At 35.3% G+C, this 15,309-nt stretch overlaps 1 protein-coding gene across 2 annotated transcripts in view; it reads right to left on the minus strand.

Moving 5' to 3' along the window:
- The window catches only part of LOC147065267 (multidrug resistance protein homolog 49-like), a 126,537-nt gene that overhangs the window by 13,488 nt on the left and 97,740 nt on the right, over positions 1-15,309 (minus strand). For both annotated transcript variants that reach the window (XM_085956355.1, XM_085956356.1), the window contains 13 exons: positions 8,290-8,483; positions 6,893-7,037; positions 6,223-6,323; positions 5,885-6,056; positions 5,193-5,317; positions 4,908-5,103; positions 4,022-4,246; positions 2,710-2,896; positions 1,726-1,868; positions 1,391-1,599; positions 979-1,217; positions 653-810; positions 327-470 (listed from right to left, as the gene is read on the minus strand). In XM_085956355.1, coding sequence (XP_085812481.1) covers positions 327-470; positions 653-810; positions 979-1,217; positions 1,391-1,599; positions 1,726-1,868; positions 2,710-2,896; positions 4,022-4,246; positions 4,908-5,103; positions 5,193-5,317; positions 5,885-6,056; positions 6,223-6,323; positions 6,893-7,037; positions 8,290-8,483 — 2,238 coding nt within the window. The remainder of the gene's footprint in view (positions 1-326; positions 471-652; positions 811-978; positions 1,218-1,390; positions 1,600-1,725; positions 1,869-2,709; positions 2,897-4,021; positions 4,247-4,907; positions 5,104-5,192; positions 5,318-5,884; positions 6,057-6,222; positions 6,324-6,892; positions 7,038-8,289; positions 8,484-15,309) is intronic.

Below are 15,309 nucleotides of genomic sequence, written 5' to 3' on the forward strand. Positions count from 1 at the left end.
GGGAGCTCTACTGTATTTGTATTCTCATATTAATAATATTGATTTTAGGCAGGTACTTAAAAAAAATTGTTTCCTTACAATTTTCCTTAATTTTTAAATTCAAAAAGTTGTTGCTAGTTTCGTGAATTACTTCTAGGCTTTAGACGTAGACAGTGTGAACATAATGTTTGGACTATAGAAAAGGTTACCTTCATTATTTTTGCTCTGAATGACTGAATAAAACAAAACAATTTACTCCAATCATGAACGAGATTTATAGAATATTCAATTGATTATTCAGTATTGTGTATTATGATAAAAATATTAAAAAATCATTGCATTCTTACCCCATAAACTTCTGAGAATAGCAAAGCAAACACTGGTAGGACTCCACCAACAATAAGCGAAGAAATTGATCCGAAGAGAATGTACACCCATTCAGGTTTGTTCAGCTTTAATAGAGCCCAGTTGCTGACTGATTTTTCTAATTCCTGTAATGAAATAAAGCAAGAAGTTATAAAAAAATATAAGAAATTTATCATCTCCATTGCCTCCCATCTCTATGTTAATGTTGTAATGACAATTTTATTAATAACTTCAAATGTCTGATTACTAGTGTTTCAAATTCATTTGTTATGATTCATGTAACTATACTGAATGAACTTTTACATACCTCAGTTTCTGCTTCATCTTCTTCCGGCGTCTGATTTTCTTCAACCGGCTGAATCCTCTGCGATCTTCCAAAGCTATGAACGGAGCTGATACTTGACCTCTTTTGCGCCCTGCGTAAACTGTCACGGCTCAATTGTCTGATGTATTCAGGAGTTGTTTCTACAAAGGCAAACATGATATGTTTTAAATCCATTTTACCTATCTATATTACCGAGTGGCACCATTTGAAAAACTCTTATTTTGCCAAAAAACGGTTTCTAACAGACAGTAATCAAAATATACCACGAATAGAAAATAAATACATGTACAAACATATTATCTAATTACCTCTGATGCTCTGCGCTCTGGACACGGAATTTCTTTTAACCTCGACATCCTCAGGAATCTTATCATCTTCATCTTCGTCTTCGGCCTTGTCATCAGGATTGCCCTGAGAATGAGAATCGGCTTCTACCAGTTTGAAGTAGTGACCTTTGAGCGCCATCAGTTCATCGTGAGTTCCCTGCTCTACAACTTTTCCCTGGTCGATGAAAACTATTCGGTTCGCACTGGTTACTGTAACTAGTCTGTGGAGAAAGAAGAAGAATTATACTTAAGCCCTTTTTAGCTAGATACCATTGTGAAAGGAGGCTAGCTGTTTTGTGTAAAATGAGGGAACAGCTTTGACGATATCTAGCGATAGGAATTAATTTGATTCGTCACTGTGATTATTAATTGCTTCAATTATGTGAATGTATACCTATGGGTAACCATGACAGTGGTTCTTCCAACGCTGGCCTTATCTAAAGCATCTTGAACTCTCCTTTCTCCTCTGGCATCCAGAGCTGAAGTGGCTTCATCTAACAGAAGTAATTTGGGATTCCTGATGAGAGATCTGGCGATGGCGATTCTCTGTTTCTGCCCTCCGGATAGTTGAGTTCCACGTTCTCCGATTGTAGTCTTGTAACCCTGAATAAAAAAAAATATTGTCAATATTAATCTAAAATGAGCGGGAAAAATGATTTTTTCGATTGTAAATAAAATTGCAGTTGCTTTTACTAAGAATTTATAACATCATCAGTCATGTTAACTTACAAATGGCAATTTAATGATGAATTCATGACAGTTGGCAGCAATAGCGGCCTCTTGAATCTCGAGATCTGAACATCCGGGTTTTCCTTGGGCAATGTTGTCTCGGATCGTTCCACTGAACAGAACTGGTTCCTGTCCTACCACACCTGATGAAAATAGAATAAAAACATTTTAGAAATTCGATTCGGCATTCACAATTCAAATAATTCATTTGGTGAAGGTTTGACAGCAAGTATTGTAATGCAAAGCCTTTCGGCTACTTTCCAATAGACGGCAAAAAGCTATTTGTCGTGATTTCATTTCGAGGGAGTAGTGTGATATTTGATAACAAGTATTTCATTTAGGGCTGAGCTTTTACCAATGACATATTTTTAAAATACTAATTTAAACTTTTGTCAAAGCACATTTATATGCCAGTTTACATGGTTTATTAATTTTTAACATATCGGAAGGAGCTCAATAGTACTACAGGGGGTCCTCATTATCCGAGTACATATTCGTTATCCAAGTCCCCGCAGTTACGAATTTGCAGGTAAATGCAAAAAAAAAAACTATAAAAATACAAGCACAATAGCTCACAGTCGTCAACTGTCACTTTCAATCATTCAATCCCACACTCCTACACTATTTCTGTCTTGCTCACATGTCTTATTCTTTTCTAAATGTCTCCCAATTAACCCATTTACTAAGTAATTTTGGTCTCCATTTAGCTTTAAGAGGTATTTTTTCGGTCCCAATTATCCTCGGATAACTAGGATTCCTGTATATATTAATCCTCCTTCGCGACTAAATAGAAAGAATTCTTCAGTTACTTTTTAAATATTACGTTTTTTACGTTATGACTTTCGTACTTTACAATGAGCAACAAGAATGGCGTGTACTTTAAAATTTATAAAAATCATACAAGTCCAAGTTTATGTCATTAATGTTATATAACATTACAGTTATGGTAATAATAGCTACTTTTCATATGATAAGATAACTTACCCAACTGTGCTCTGAGCCAAGCAACATTGAGGGTCGGTAAAAGTCTTCCGTCGAGTTCAACCTTTCCTCCGAGTGGATCGTAAAGTCTTTGCAGAAGTTGGAGTACCGTTGACTTTCCACAACCAGATGCACCCACAAGAGCTACCGTCTCACCAGCTTTTATCTCCAAATTCAATCCAGCCAATACCTGAAATTAATTTGTACTTTTAATATCATTTGAATACAATTTAATCCTATACTGTATCTCAGTAGTGAAGATGATCCCAAATGATTATTTACCATTTGTTTACCTTTACTCGTAAACAATAATCTAATTATGAATATTTGTTAAAAATATTAAAGTAATTGTTATGAATAGAGCAAACTGATTTATACTTCCATTATTAAAATTGAGCCTCTCTCTGGAAAATTAGCGTTAACGTGAAATCTTTGTTTTTCGATTCATGCCAAAATCAAAAATTATGTAATACGTGTTGCAAGTCATTACTATGATACTTCTACTAGAGGGACTACAATTTAGTGCAGTACAATTTAGTTGAAGACAACCCATAATACATCTTACATACCAATGTTGGGTATGTTGTCTTTTACATGTACAAATATGTCATAACAACTACAAAACTGAATTACTCTGGTCGAATTGAAGATGGGATGGATTACATTGACAATGAGGATGACATTTCACTTTCATCATGTGTGAGGTAGGCTGTTAAGATACGTCATAAATGGTGTACACTAAACTTTGTCAGTCATACGTATTTGAATATTATTGAAATAAGACTACAATTTACAGATAGTTTTTAAAATTAAATTAACCCTGCGAAAAGCAAGTCATAATAGATAATAGTAAAAAATATTCATCTATCTATAAAATATCTAAAATTATGCAATTAAATCATACATAACTTTGAATATTTTATAGGTAGAATAATATTTTTTATCTATTATAGTTTGGTTAGGCAGGGCTTAATGAATTTAAAAAAAATAAACCAACAATATTTGTGTTATATGTAATCTTAATCCAACGAAAACAAATAAGTATGAATGAAAAAGTGTGCACAATTATGTTGGATCGCCCAAAATATACTAAAACTATTATGGTTTGGTTTAGGCAGGGTTTAATTGATTTTTAAAAACTGACCAATACCATCTGTAAATTGTGTCTTAGTTCAATAAAAACAAAAATACGTATGACTAACAAAGTTTAATGTGCACTTTTTATGGCAGATCTTAACAGCCTACCTCAGATTTTTGCTACTGGTGTTCGCCATACATACCTACACTCATTTTCTTATTTTAACGTATTGCTTACCTTAACATCTGGTCTGGATGGGTATTTAAACGTGACGTCTGTCAGTTTGATGTTCCCAACAACTTTCTCGGGTCTTTCTCCTTCTTCAGAGAGTGAATCGATGACCGGCTGGCGGGCGATCAGCTCGAAGACAGAATGAGCTGCGCCACGGGCTGCTGCGAACGCTTCCGTGTGAGGCGAGCAGAGACCCAGGTTTTGAGCTCCACCAATGATGCCCCATAATACCTGAGAATGAGAAATGAAATTTATAATCCTCTGAGAGTATACAAGCATCCCATTGCAGAGAGAACATTATGCATATAAATGTCAAGACACTAAAACAAAATCGTGATGTTGAAGGGGGTCCTCAGGGTTAATTTATAAAGTTGTTTATTTACTTTACAGAAATGAATACGTGTATTAATTAAGGCGCTAAGTACCAAAAAAATAAAAACTGACATTTTTATAGAAAAATGTTCTACATACCAACGCCAATAACTTCAACTATGGTCTAAGTGCCTCAAGCAAGTCAAAAAAATACAGAAAAATATTTAAACCTGTCGACGTTATAAGTCCGTTGGCGTGTTTTTTTTATAATGGTGTAAGTAGCACTGCAGTGGTCAACGGCATTCAATATAAAATGGCTGACGATGGTGTGTTGACACTTGCGAATTCTTAATACCTAAAATTATAGAAGCTGCCGTGATTGATTCACACTGTAAAACCACATTTTTCGGAAGGTCTGCTTCATGAATTTTTACTGCAATGACTCGGTATTTTGTAACTACAGGCAATACTACTTTTTGGTACTTAGAGCCTTAATTAATACACGTATTCAAATGTCTTTTGGTTGTTGTAAAATCCTAATTTTACTGTGCTGACAATTTTTGTTGTTATGCTGACTTACTATGATTAGAATTCCAGGGGTGTAAGTCCTTTCATCAATGGGTAAGTCGCTGTCTCCCTGAATGAGGCGGACTCCATACCAGAAGGCCAGAGCGAAGGAGCAGTACATGATGAGCCACATAATGCCTCCGCCAAGTCCTGTCACTAGCCCGCGCCGAACAGCTGCTTTATTTGCCGGATCAAGACGTTCGGCATATCTGGACAAATAAAAAATTAATATGATTCTTGCTTGTTGAAGTAGCAATAATTCTATTTATATACATATGCTATTTGATTTTTTTAATACCTTTGAATTTCTTTTTCTTCTCCTCCGAATGCGATAACAGTCCTGATAGCACTCAAGACTTCTTCAGCAGCGCTTCCGGCGTGACTGTAGCTGTTCAATTCTTTCACTGTCAATGAAGATTGCGCCTGCAAATAACATTAGATGCATTGCTGGACGAAAAATTTCTATTATAAATATATCATAATTTTTTTAGATTCAATGGTAATTGGACCATACACGGTTTGACAACTTGATCACCAAGATAATTAATTGAAACCCATCAGTGAAGCTAGTCTATCCACAAGGCGGCTATCGACGGTAGTTAATCATATTTATGTATTGAGGCGGTTAATTGTTACAATAAATTAACCGTCTAAACTCTCAAAAAGTGCTATATTTTAACAGCCCCTCTCTTGGCTGTGTTAACTTTTAGAGCGAGATAGACAGTTTTGACAGTGAGTATTTAGACGGTTAACTTATTGTAACAATTAACCGCCTCAATACATAAATATGATAAAGTGATAATATTTATCACTTTAGCCGTCGATAACCGCCTTGTGTATAGAATAGACCCACAGATATGGTTAGCATTATACATTGGCTCTTTAAAATGAAACGATAATGGTTTCTTTAAATATAACTGTTAACACAATATAATATTATCTAGTAGTTATTAGATAATAATTATTTAAGTATGTCAATTAGAAGTTTACCTTTGCAACCAAAGCAGCGCTTATAATGATTACAGGGGCCGATATCATCACCACGAGGGTCAGTTTCCATCCATAGGCAAACGCTACCGATACAGAGAATAAAAATGAGAAGATGAGATAGCTGAACATCCCAATCTTCTCTCCAATACCTTCGTTCAACTTGTTCAGGTCACTGAAAAGAGAGACACACATATTAATGATGAATATAAATTTGATTTAAATGTTTATTAACATAATATCTCAAAGCATATCCAAATAAAAACAGTAGCATAGGTGTGACAATTATTTAACCCCATTTGTAGGCATTAACGAAAGATAGTAAAGGTTATGTAACTTACTCTGTTATTTTACTGGCAAAGTTGAGATTCGGTTGAGTGTCATACCACGCCATGTCCTGGCGCAGCACTGATTTCAAGAAAAGAAGTCGTATCCTGGCAATCTGAGAAATAAAAATAGTTTAATTATCTAAAATCTGTATGTCACCTAGTTAGTATGCTGATAGTTAGTTGAAACTTAGGATGAATAATATCATGAATTCGTAGGTACTACTACCAAAGGTGCTTAAATTCCTCATTGGGAACCTCATAAGGATATAGCTACCGTTAACCATATAAAATTGTCGGATAATATTGTTATTGAGGAAAAAGTAGCAGGATTGCTCAGGAAACACAAAATAGGTAAGTGGGTTACCTTCCGGGCATGGCTTTAAGGAAATATGATTCTCGGGTGTGGAGAAATACGGGATTAAATGTATTACAGAAATGAAATTTTTAATATTCAAATCTGTATACATTATCAGCATTAAATTTTGTCACATATACAAAACGCACATTCAATATTAGTAGTATTTCTTGCATTTAATGACTGTCATTAAGTCATACACCGAAACTGGGGGCCACGGGTCTGTGCCCAGGGAGCTGTAACCACGAATTATACTCGTTATACTATGAATCTTCCGTCAATCCGTAGGTATGTGAAAGTGGTAGATGGTGTAGTAATTTTATTTACCTGTCGATGTGCACTCCAATTGAGGGAGTGGACACTGAGGACTCCTGCCAGGAACTGTGTACCAGCAATAACTAAACTCGCCAGCCCGAAAGCTTTTGAATCATCAGCTAGGAGATCAGCACTCTCTTCTTCTGTAGCATTGGGTCTGAAAGCATCATAATTTTACAATTAATATACTGTAAGTATCCACTTAGTTCCATTAACTCTACAAGTTACAACATTTATATAATTGAGGCCATTTTACTTTGGAACTTAACAGCAAATGTATCATTTTGAAAATATCAGCAGTTTTAACTATTTTAAAGTAATTTCCATAAATTTGATGGATTTGTTGATGCCAACCTTGGCCTAAGGATTCAGAATATTATGTGCATAACTTGTTTCCGAAAAAAGAAAAATGTATCAGATCGAAAGAAGGACCTCAATTATAAGTTTTTGGATGTGCATGGTATAGTATTTATAGTGAATATTAGAATACCTAATGGAGAGCATCGGAGACACTTGGAATACCAGGCACGCACACAAGGGACGATAAAAATACAGATTAATAAGATATTGGAATATTACTTCTTCTTCGTCAAGATCTTATGAGTGAGAATCGTGACCTGGATGATTAGGCTTTCAAAAAAACTACTCAAAGGGTTGACCCCTCTGATCTTGGCATTCTATGACACACAAGGCATGTGCCAGTGAAAAACCCATGGCACTCAATAAAAATGGTACAACCATCTGCAGCATCAAAGTTTGCTTTAATACTCCGACGCGACAAGTTAACAGACAAGCCAGAGCAGACGACACAAACGGACACTAAGGGCAGACGGTACAGCAGTAGACGTGGGTCGACGCAGGTGTTATTTGATTCCAATCGCATCCGAGTAGAATCACCAATTGGATAAGACAAATCCAATTGATGGACGGACGGCTACACACGTCCCCTGTAATGCCGTGTGTCTGCAGCTTAATGATCCTAATATGACCCGTCAATTACCACTTGTGGATGCGATACATAGGTGAGGACTTGTAAGGTATAGCTGCAGGTCAGGTGTTTATCGCTAGAATAAAAAAGCGGAATATTTGGGTTTGAGTAATGTACCCGGAGAATTGCGACGGTCCACTGTTGAAGCTAGTGGGTAGGTAGGTGAATTCAATGTCAAAAAGTAAAAAAAATAAAAGATTAACATTATGGATATTTTTTTTAAATGCACCCCCATCCAAACCAATTTTCTGTGTGAAGAATATATTTTTTATTTTAAAATAATCAACACACAAAATTGTAGGTGCAGCAGGTAGGTTTTCAGCCCATGACAATCCGCTTACATAATGATAATTTAAATCACAGCATCTGTTAAGGCAGAATGTATTTATATTCTAATTTACAGTGCTACAAAAATACTTACAGAAATTTCCCTCCTCCAAAGTACTTTAGGATAATAGTCTTGGAGACCTCTCCTCCGGGGATGGACCTCTCCACCATAAGCTGCGTGAACTCCCCGTATATCATGATGACCAGCGGAAGACCCCACGCCGTCGCCACTCCCATGAAGATGCCGAACCATGTCGCTGTCAGCTCTGAGCATGTCGCGTAGCGAAACTGAAATTAAAGATGAAACATATTTTAATTACGGTGATAACTTTCACACAATATTGTGATAAACATATTATTTTCAGATAAACAATGTATTAGATTAAAGTTAATAAGGAGACAGACAAGGTTTTGCGATGTAATAGAGTTCGCAAAAAACGTCAAATGGAAATGGGCTGGACACATAGCTCGAAGAAGAGACAATCGTAGGACAAATTTAGTCATCCAGTGGTATCCAAGAGATACAAAACGTCCGCAAAGTAGATCTAGAGACCGCTGGATCGATGAAATGATAAAGTTTTGCAGAAGTACGTGGCAAATCAACGCACAGGACCGAGAAAAGTGAAATCAGCTTGGAGATGCCTTCATCCAGCAGTGGATAGATTCAGGCTGATGATATTGATGAAGTTAGAGTTAACTGAATTCGTTGTCAGTGTGTATTTGCCTTTTGGTGAGTGCACATAGTGCCTGAAGATGCCGAAAGGCTAAACCCGGGCCGCAAAAAACGACTCAAATGAAATAGTACAAAACTTAAATCCATTAGAATCTATCATTATTAATTTATGTGATTAGGCGCGTACTGACTGAGCGAGCAGCCTCGGGTATTTGCTTCACGAAAATCAACTATTAACGTCACGCGAGGCAGCCGCGCGCAGCACCTTTGAGCATCGATAAACCGACAAAGATTGGATCGGTTGTGGCAATGCTCGGGCGAGGCGGCGCGTGCGTTTGCCTCGAGCGAGTCGCGTACTGACTGTGCATTTTGCCTCGCGAGGCTTTAACATAATATATTTTCTATGGCGAAGCTGCCTCTCGACCACATGAGGCTGCTCTCTCAGTCAGTACGCACCTAATTTTGTCAAATTGTGTGTCCACTTAATTGCAATCCAATTAAAACTCGTGCAAATCATACAATCGACAGACTTAACTTGTTCAATTTGCGACGTTATTAATATTATATTACAAAGTTGCTAGTTTTAGCAGTGATACACAAACGTGTTTAAGTGGTCTATAAAAACCAACTAATTGGTGCTATTTGTGGCATTTTATTATACTTATATACTATATTTTATTTTATTATACTATTAGCTATAATGATAGTAATTTAAAAACATTGTTCAAAGTAAACTTTTCTAAAAAAACGAGCGTTTGTCAGAGGTATACCCATTAAATTCGTGTAGGTAGAGTATACGTTTTATAACTTTGCACTTTTTTGCACTCTTTACTATACTGATACGCTTTTTTGCCTGATTACCTTGTATAAAATTAGATCAAATGATATTGACTTGTACTAGTATATTATGTAGTAATAAATAAAAAGACAGATAATGTAATATGTAATTTTTTTTAGAACATATTGCATCATTTTCATCCTAGAGCCAGAGTGCAAAGTTTGAAGCATATACTGTACATAATTTGTAAGTATAACTAATACTTAAATCTAAATTAAATAATTTGTGAACAATTCGAAACATTCGAAAAAATTGGATGTATATTATTATTTATTAGTATTTTTTTTTGCAAGTAAATTTCTTGGAATCACCTCAACGATTTATTCGCCATACCGAATTAGTTACCTCCATAAATATTGATATAATATACTGATACATTCGAATAGCATTTCTAAAATAGTAATCCACCTTCTGACGTCATAAACATGAAATGTGCCTACATTGAAATATTGGACACTCAAACGAAACGATTATCAATAATAATTACGTAGGTACGTACCTATTCGTTTTAGAAAGTTTCAGGATGGAAAAAATTAACTGTGAGAGAAGAGACGTCAAAAAGAAAATAAAATCTGATATTATTTTAATATTGTTATTTCGATTATAGATATTTGATAAGTATATATTATCTGTCAGATACCTCCATACTATAAGAATTAATTAGCTCCACAAACTGAAGTGCATAATGTATGTATAGGTAGAGTTGGGTATTTCCCGAGAATATCTGAATCTTGAGATTCGGGATTTCCCGAAATTATGAAATTTAAAATTCTCGGGATTCGGGATTAGCAGACAAGAATTCTCGAGAATTCTTGAGATATCGGGAAATTTAAAAAAAAAACCTGTAAAAATCCTAAAATCAGTTTAAAAACAGACACATTCCAAAACAAAATATGATAAGTAGGGAAACAAAAATAATTCAAAACATTAATTATTAAAATAGAATTTCGAAAAACAAAGACTGTCAATCGCTGCGTTTTTAATCGCGTACACTTTTGAGACACAACATTCTCTAGTGATGCAAAAATTGCGCTCATTTTGAGTTGACGTTGGCTTTTGTGTTAAATGCCCCGATCAGTCTCTTAACGTTTTGTGTTTTCTGTCCACTTTTTTCATATAGAAAATCATTATTTCAATTAATATTTGATAATAAAGAAATCCCGAATCCGGAGAAAAGATTCTCGAGATCCGGGATTTCCCGAAATGTTAAAAATTTCAATTCTCTAGATTCGGAATGGAAAATCTCGAAAAATTCTCGAGAATTTCCGTCAGGAAATTTCCGAAACCCCACTCTATGTACAGGTAACAAATTAATGACAGGACTTTTATACCTCGAGTTGTAGCTATAACCTCCGATCATTTTCGAGCCCTTTATATACATGTATTGTATCTGTTTCGTGTATAATTAATTAACAAGCTGCCAAAGTGTATAGTTATATACAGCGCTTGAAATGGAAAAGTTTACGAACCGGAGCGCTCGACCATTTTCTGAAAATATTAACATAGTCATCAAATTTTATGAAAATAAGTGTGTTAATTTTTTTGTTATATAACCTATCTAGCTCAGACGGTCAAATTATTTTTTCCACGAGACGGAACGATAAGTTTACCAATTGCACGAACCGGAACGGCAGCTCCGGTGCGTTCCGGTCCATTTCGAGCACTGGTTATATATTAAAAATAAAAACATTGAGTATACAACGAACCATCATTATTTAAACGTAAAATCGCGTTCATACATTTGTAAATATCAGTTTATAGCACGTACTAAAAACAACTGCTTCCAATTAAAAAATATCCATGCAATACAATACTCAAGAGTTCAATCATAATTAAGATGTTAATTTAATCTTTTTGCTACAGCGTCTTCAGAAAATATTAAACTTACAAGAACTGGCCGGAACTTGTCTCTGTGAGTCTCATAACTAGAATTTGTAATAAAAATACGTTAAGTATATTTTATTATATTGATTCTGTATGTACAAATTGGCTGTGAGATTTAACAAATCCTTTAATTACCAGAAAGTGAGTTGACCATATTCCAGCAAAGCAGGTCTAGGCCATGCTACTTAACCTGAAATCGATACCTAATAGGTGTCGTGTCGATACTATATAGCTAGTATCATTCGGATTCCGCATGTTGCCGGGAATGATCGGACGTTATTGCTTGCCCAGTATAAATCTGCTTGAATACTGTAAGCTCATTATACAGAAGTTTTTCAAATAAAAACCGTTCTCCGCCTCAACGTTTGATCATTAGACCCGCACTAACCAGCATGCTACTAATCAGACATTCCTGACAAGGATAGGTGAGGATATGCAGTCAATGTCTAAATCCATGTGCTTAGCTGGTATAACTAAGACGCAAAGTTCACAAGAGATAGCGAATTATTTATCTTGCGAAACGACCATATTACGTTTGGCGACGTCACTCACGCCTTTTGTAATTTAGATCAGTTTCTAGATAGAAATTTAAAACAATATGCCGTCGATTTACTTTCCGAGATAATGAAAGGCAAACATTTCAACACTTTGCTACTAATATGCGGTTTGATTTGTGCTCTGAGTAATGTCTCATAAGCCCCTCGAAAATTCGACACTTCACCACGTCGCCTACAGTGAGTTTTCTCACTTGGATGCCGGATCAGCTGAGTCAACCAACAAACTGGTGTGAAGAGGAAAACGGACGAGGCCAATACATTGCTGGAAAATGCGATGATCACGATCTTTTAAGGAGGTTTTGTAAATATGAGATCTCTTTCCGAATGCTGAGCTAACGACCTTCAAGTCTGGTCCGTGGATTTTTAAAGTCAGAATTTTAATGATGTTCGTTGCATTCTTCCGTTTAACTGCGAATGAAAACTAATAATAGGTAATTAAAGAGTTTAAAATTGTCGATTATTATTGTTAGGTACTTAAAAAAATAAATGAAAGAAGGATATTTACATATTTTTTTTAAATATCGGGAATTGATTAGTGCAGTAAATAGGTTGATTTACAAACATCTAATTTTATTGTTACCCACGGTGGCCGCGCGGCTTAAGCGTTGGACTATTACTCCGTGTGTCCCAGGTTCGAATCCTGGGTCTGGAAAGTACACATATTGTTTTTCAATTTGTGTCTGTCAGGGTATGGACCTAATAGGTTGAGCAAGTGGCTGACATCCATTTCTCGTAAAAAACAAAATGTGTCATCTACTCTGTGGAGGCCTCTACTCTGTGGAGGCCCATATGATCCTATTAGGATCGGACATGGTCGAAAGAAAGAAGAATTTTATTAATCAATCGAGCAATTGGATTTGTAATCAATTAAGATGTACACAATATTTAAAACTCGACAACGAGGTGGCCATATGCTACGACTGGGGCCGATATTTAGGAATAGTTCTTCAAATATGAAAGACAATGTTTGTGAAAATCATGGCAAGTGAGTTTTAATTATTTATATTACATAATATTATTCATTCTTACAGTCTTAGTCTGACCTAGAATTCCAATAGTTAAAAAAAATCAATAGTCGCACCTCATTCTCAGACCTAAAACTTAAAATTAGGCAGGCCCCCATCTATAGTCACATACCTGTTCTCATTAAAAGATTCAGTGGTGTCCCTAGATAAAATGCCACACTTTCCATTTTTAGTTTCAAATTTTATATAAATCCATTACACCCACCCATCATATTTTATTATTTTAAATCAGATGTAAGTTAGTATTTAATTGACCCACTGAAGGCATACACCGCAGGTAAAATATATCGAATATAATAATATCCTCTCAAAAACAGTACTTTACCTTCATTTACTTTCTGCCTGTTAGAATGTGCTACCCCTAAGCAAAACATTGCCAGCCTATCCTGACGGTATGTTACTGAATAGACTTATGAAAGCTCGTAGAATATATTAACGAATCAACAAAATACATACAGTTATTTCAAATAAATTATAATAATATAGAAACAAATATATCTGAATAATACATTTTTAGGAAGGAATATAATGTATAGTAGTTGTTTTGTTTAACATAAATTAATGTATCTGTTTGTTACTAAAGCCTCAATTACATTGAGCTTCTTTACGAGCTGTTTATTGGCGAAATTACAATCTGCCTCGCAAAGTCGCCCAGTGTAATCATCGAGTAAGCTAATAAGCAGGTTGTAAACACTCTACCGAGAAAAGTTGAAAGCCGGTCAACTTTACACGCTACACGCCGGCGTGTGGGCCCTACTGCGTCTGCGCAGTAGAGCGCAGTACCAACCTCCCGGTAAAAAAACGATCCACTTCCGTCAAAATAGTCGCTGGCTTGTGGCTTCTCAGCGAATGGAAAGTTTTGTGTGTAATCATCAAATCGCAGTAGCTGAATCGCCCGCTTTTAAATTCGCCAATAAACAGCTCGTAAAGAAGCTCAATGTAATTGAGGCTTAAGTAAATGAAAGAGAATCAATGAGTTCATGACAAATCAAATATGTATAATAATTAAGCCATTTAGGTGTTATCTTATAACTTATAATAGTAAATATGGAAATTAAATTTTAATTCAAATTGTTTATCGTGTATACTTTTTAGATTTATAGGAAGATAAAATAATATATTTAGATCTAGGTAAAATAAAAATACATTATACCGAGCACACATAATAATATGGAAACGACCAGTAGGTCTATTCTATACAAAAGGCGATTATTGGCGGCTATCGACGGTAGTTTATCATATTTATGTATTGACGTATTATAATTATTGTTGCAATAAATTGGCCGTCTAAACTGTCTATCTCGTTCTAAAAGTTAACACAGCCAAGAGAGGTGCTGTTAAAACATAGCACTTTTCCACAGTTTAGACTCTATTCTATACACAAAGCTGCTATCGGCAGCTTGGGTAGTTTATAATATTTATTTATTGGGGCGGTTAATTTATTGTTACAATATCTTTGCCTGATTACCTCACATACAATAAGATCAAATCTTATATTATGTAATGAACCTGTGTATTAATAAATAGATAACATATGTAAAAAATATATTTTTCGAATATATTACATCATTTTCATTCTATAGCCGGAGTGCAAAGTTATGAAGCATATACTCTAATACTGATGACAGTGATGACAATTAGCGAGCTTCGTATTTCTTGCATGTTATGGTGTGACCGTCATTACTTAGTCGTATCGTTTAATTATTGTGAATTATTTTCAATTTTATTTATGTTTATACGGAATCAAAACCTAGTTTAGAAAACTGCTCTTCGTATTATAATATTTTTATTCCACCAATATTTATAGTGTTGGTATGTAGGTACCCACTCGAATATTATATTTTCACTTTCGTTGAGTATAATTTTCGCATGTTACAGTGGCGGTCGATAATCCGCAAGAATCTCAACTTGACCTCCAGCCGGACTTTTAACATAACTACCGGAAGCCGGCGAATCTTATTTCTCCGAAGGTGAACTCGCTTACCGCACGCGATTTCCCACTCGGCCCTTTTTAAACGTTAAACAAACCGATATATTTTTAAATTACATCGCACACTTCGCCACCAAACAAACTAAACTAACTCGGGTTTCAGTACACGGGTACAGAGGACAGTAACTACTTCATGTCATTAAAGAT

Source organism: Rhyacophila brunnea, unplaced genomic scaffold, assembly GCF_057557595.1.
Source record: "Rhyacophila brunnea isolate RB1 unplaced genomic scaffold, BYU_Rbru_1.0 scaffold_6, whole genome shotgun sequence".
NCBI lineage: Eukaryota > Metazoa > Arthropoda > Insecta > Trichoptera > Rhyacophilidae > Rhyacophila > Rhyacophila brunnea.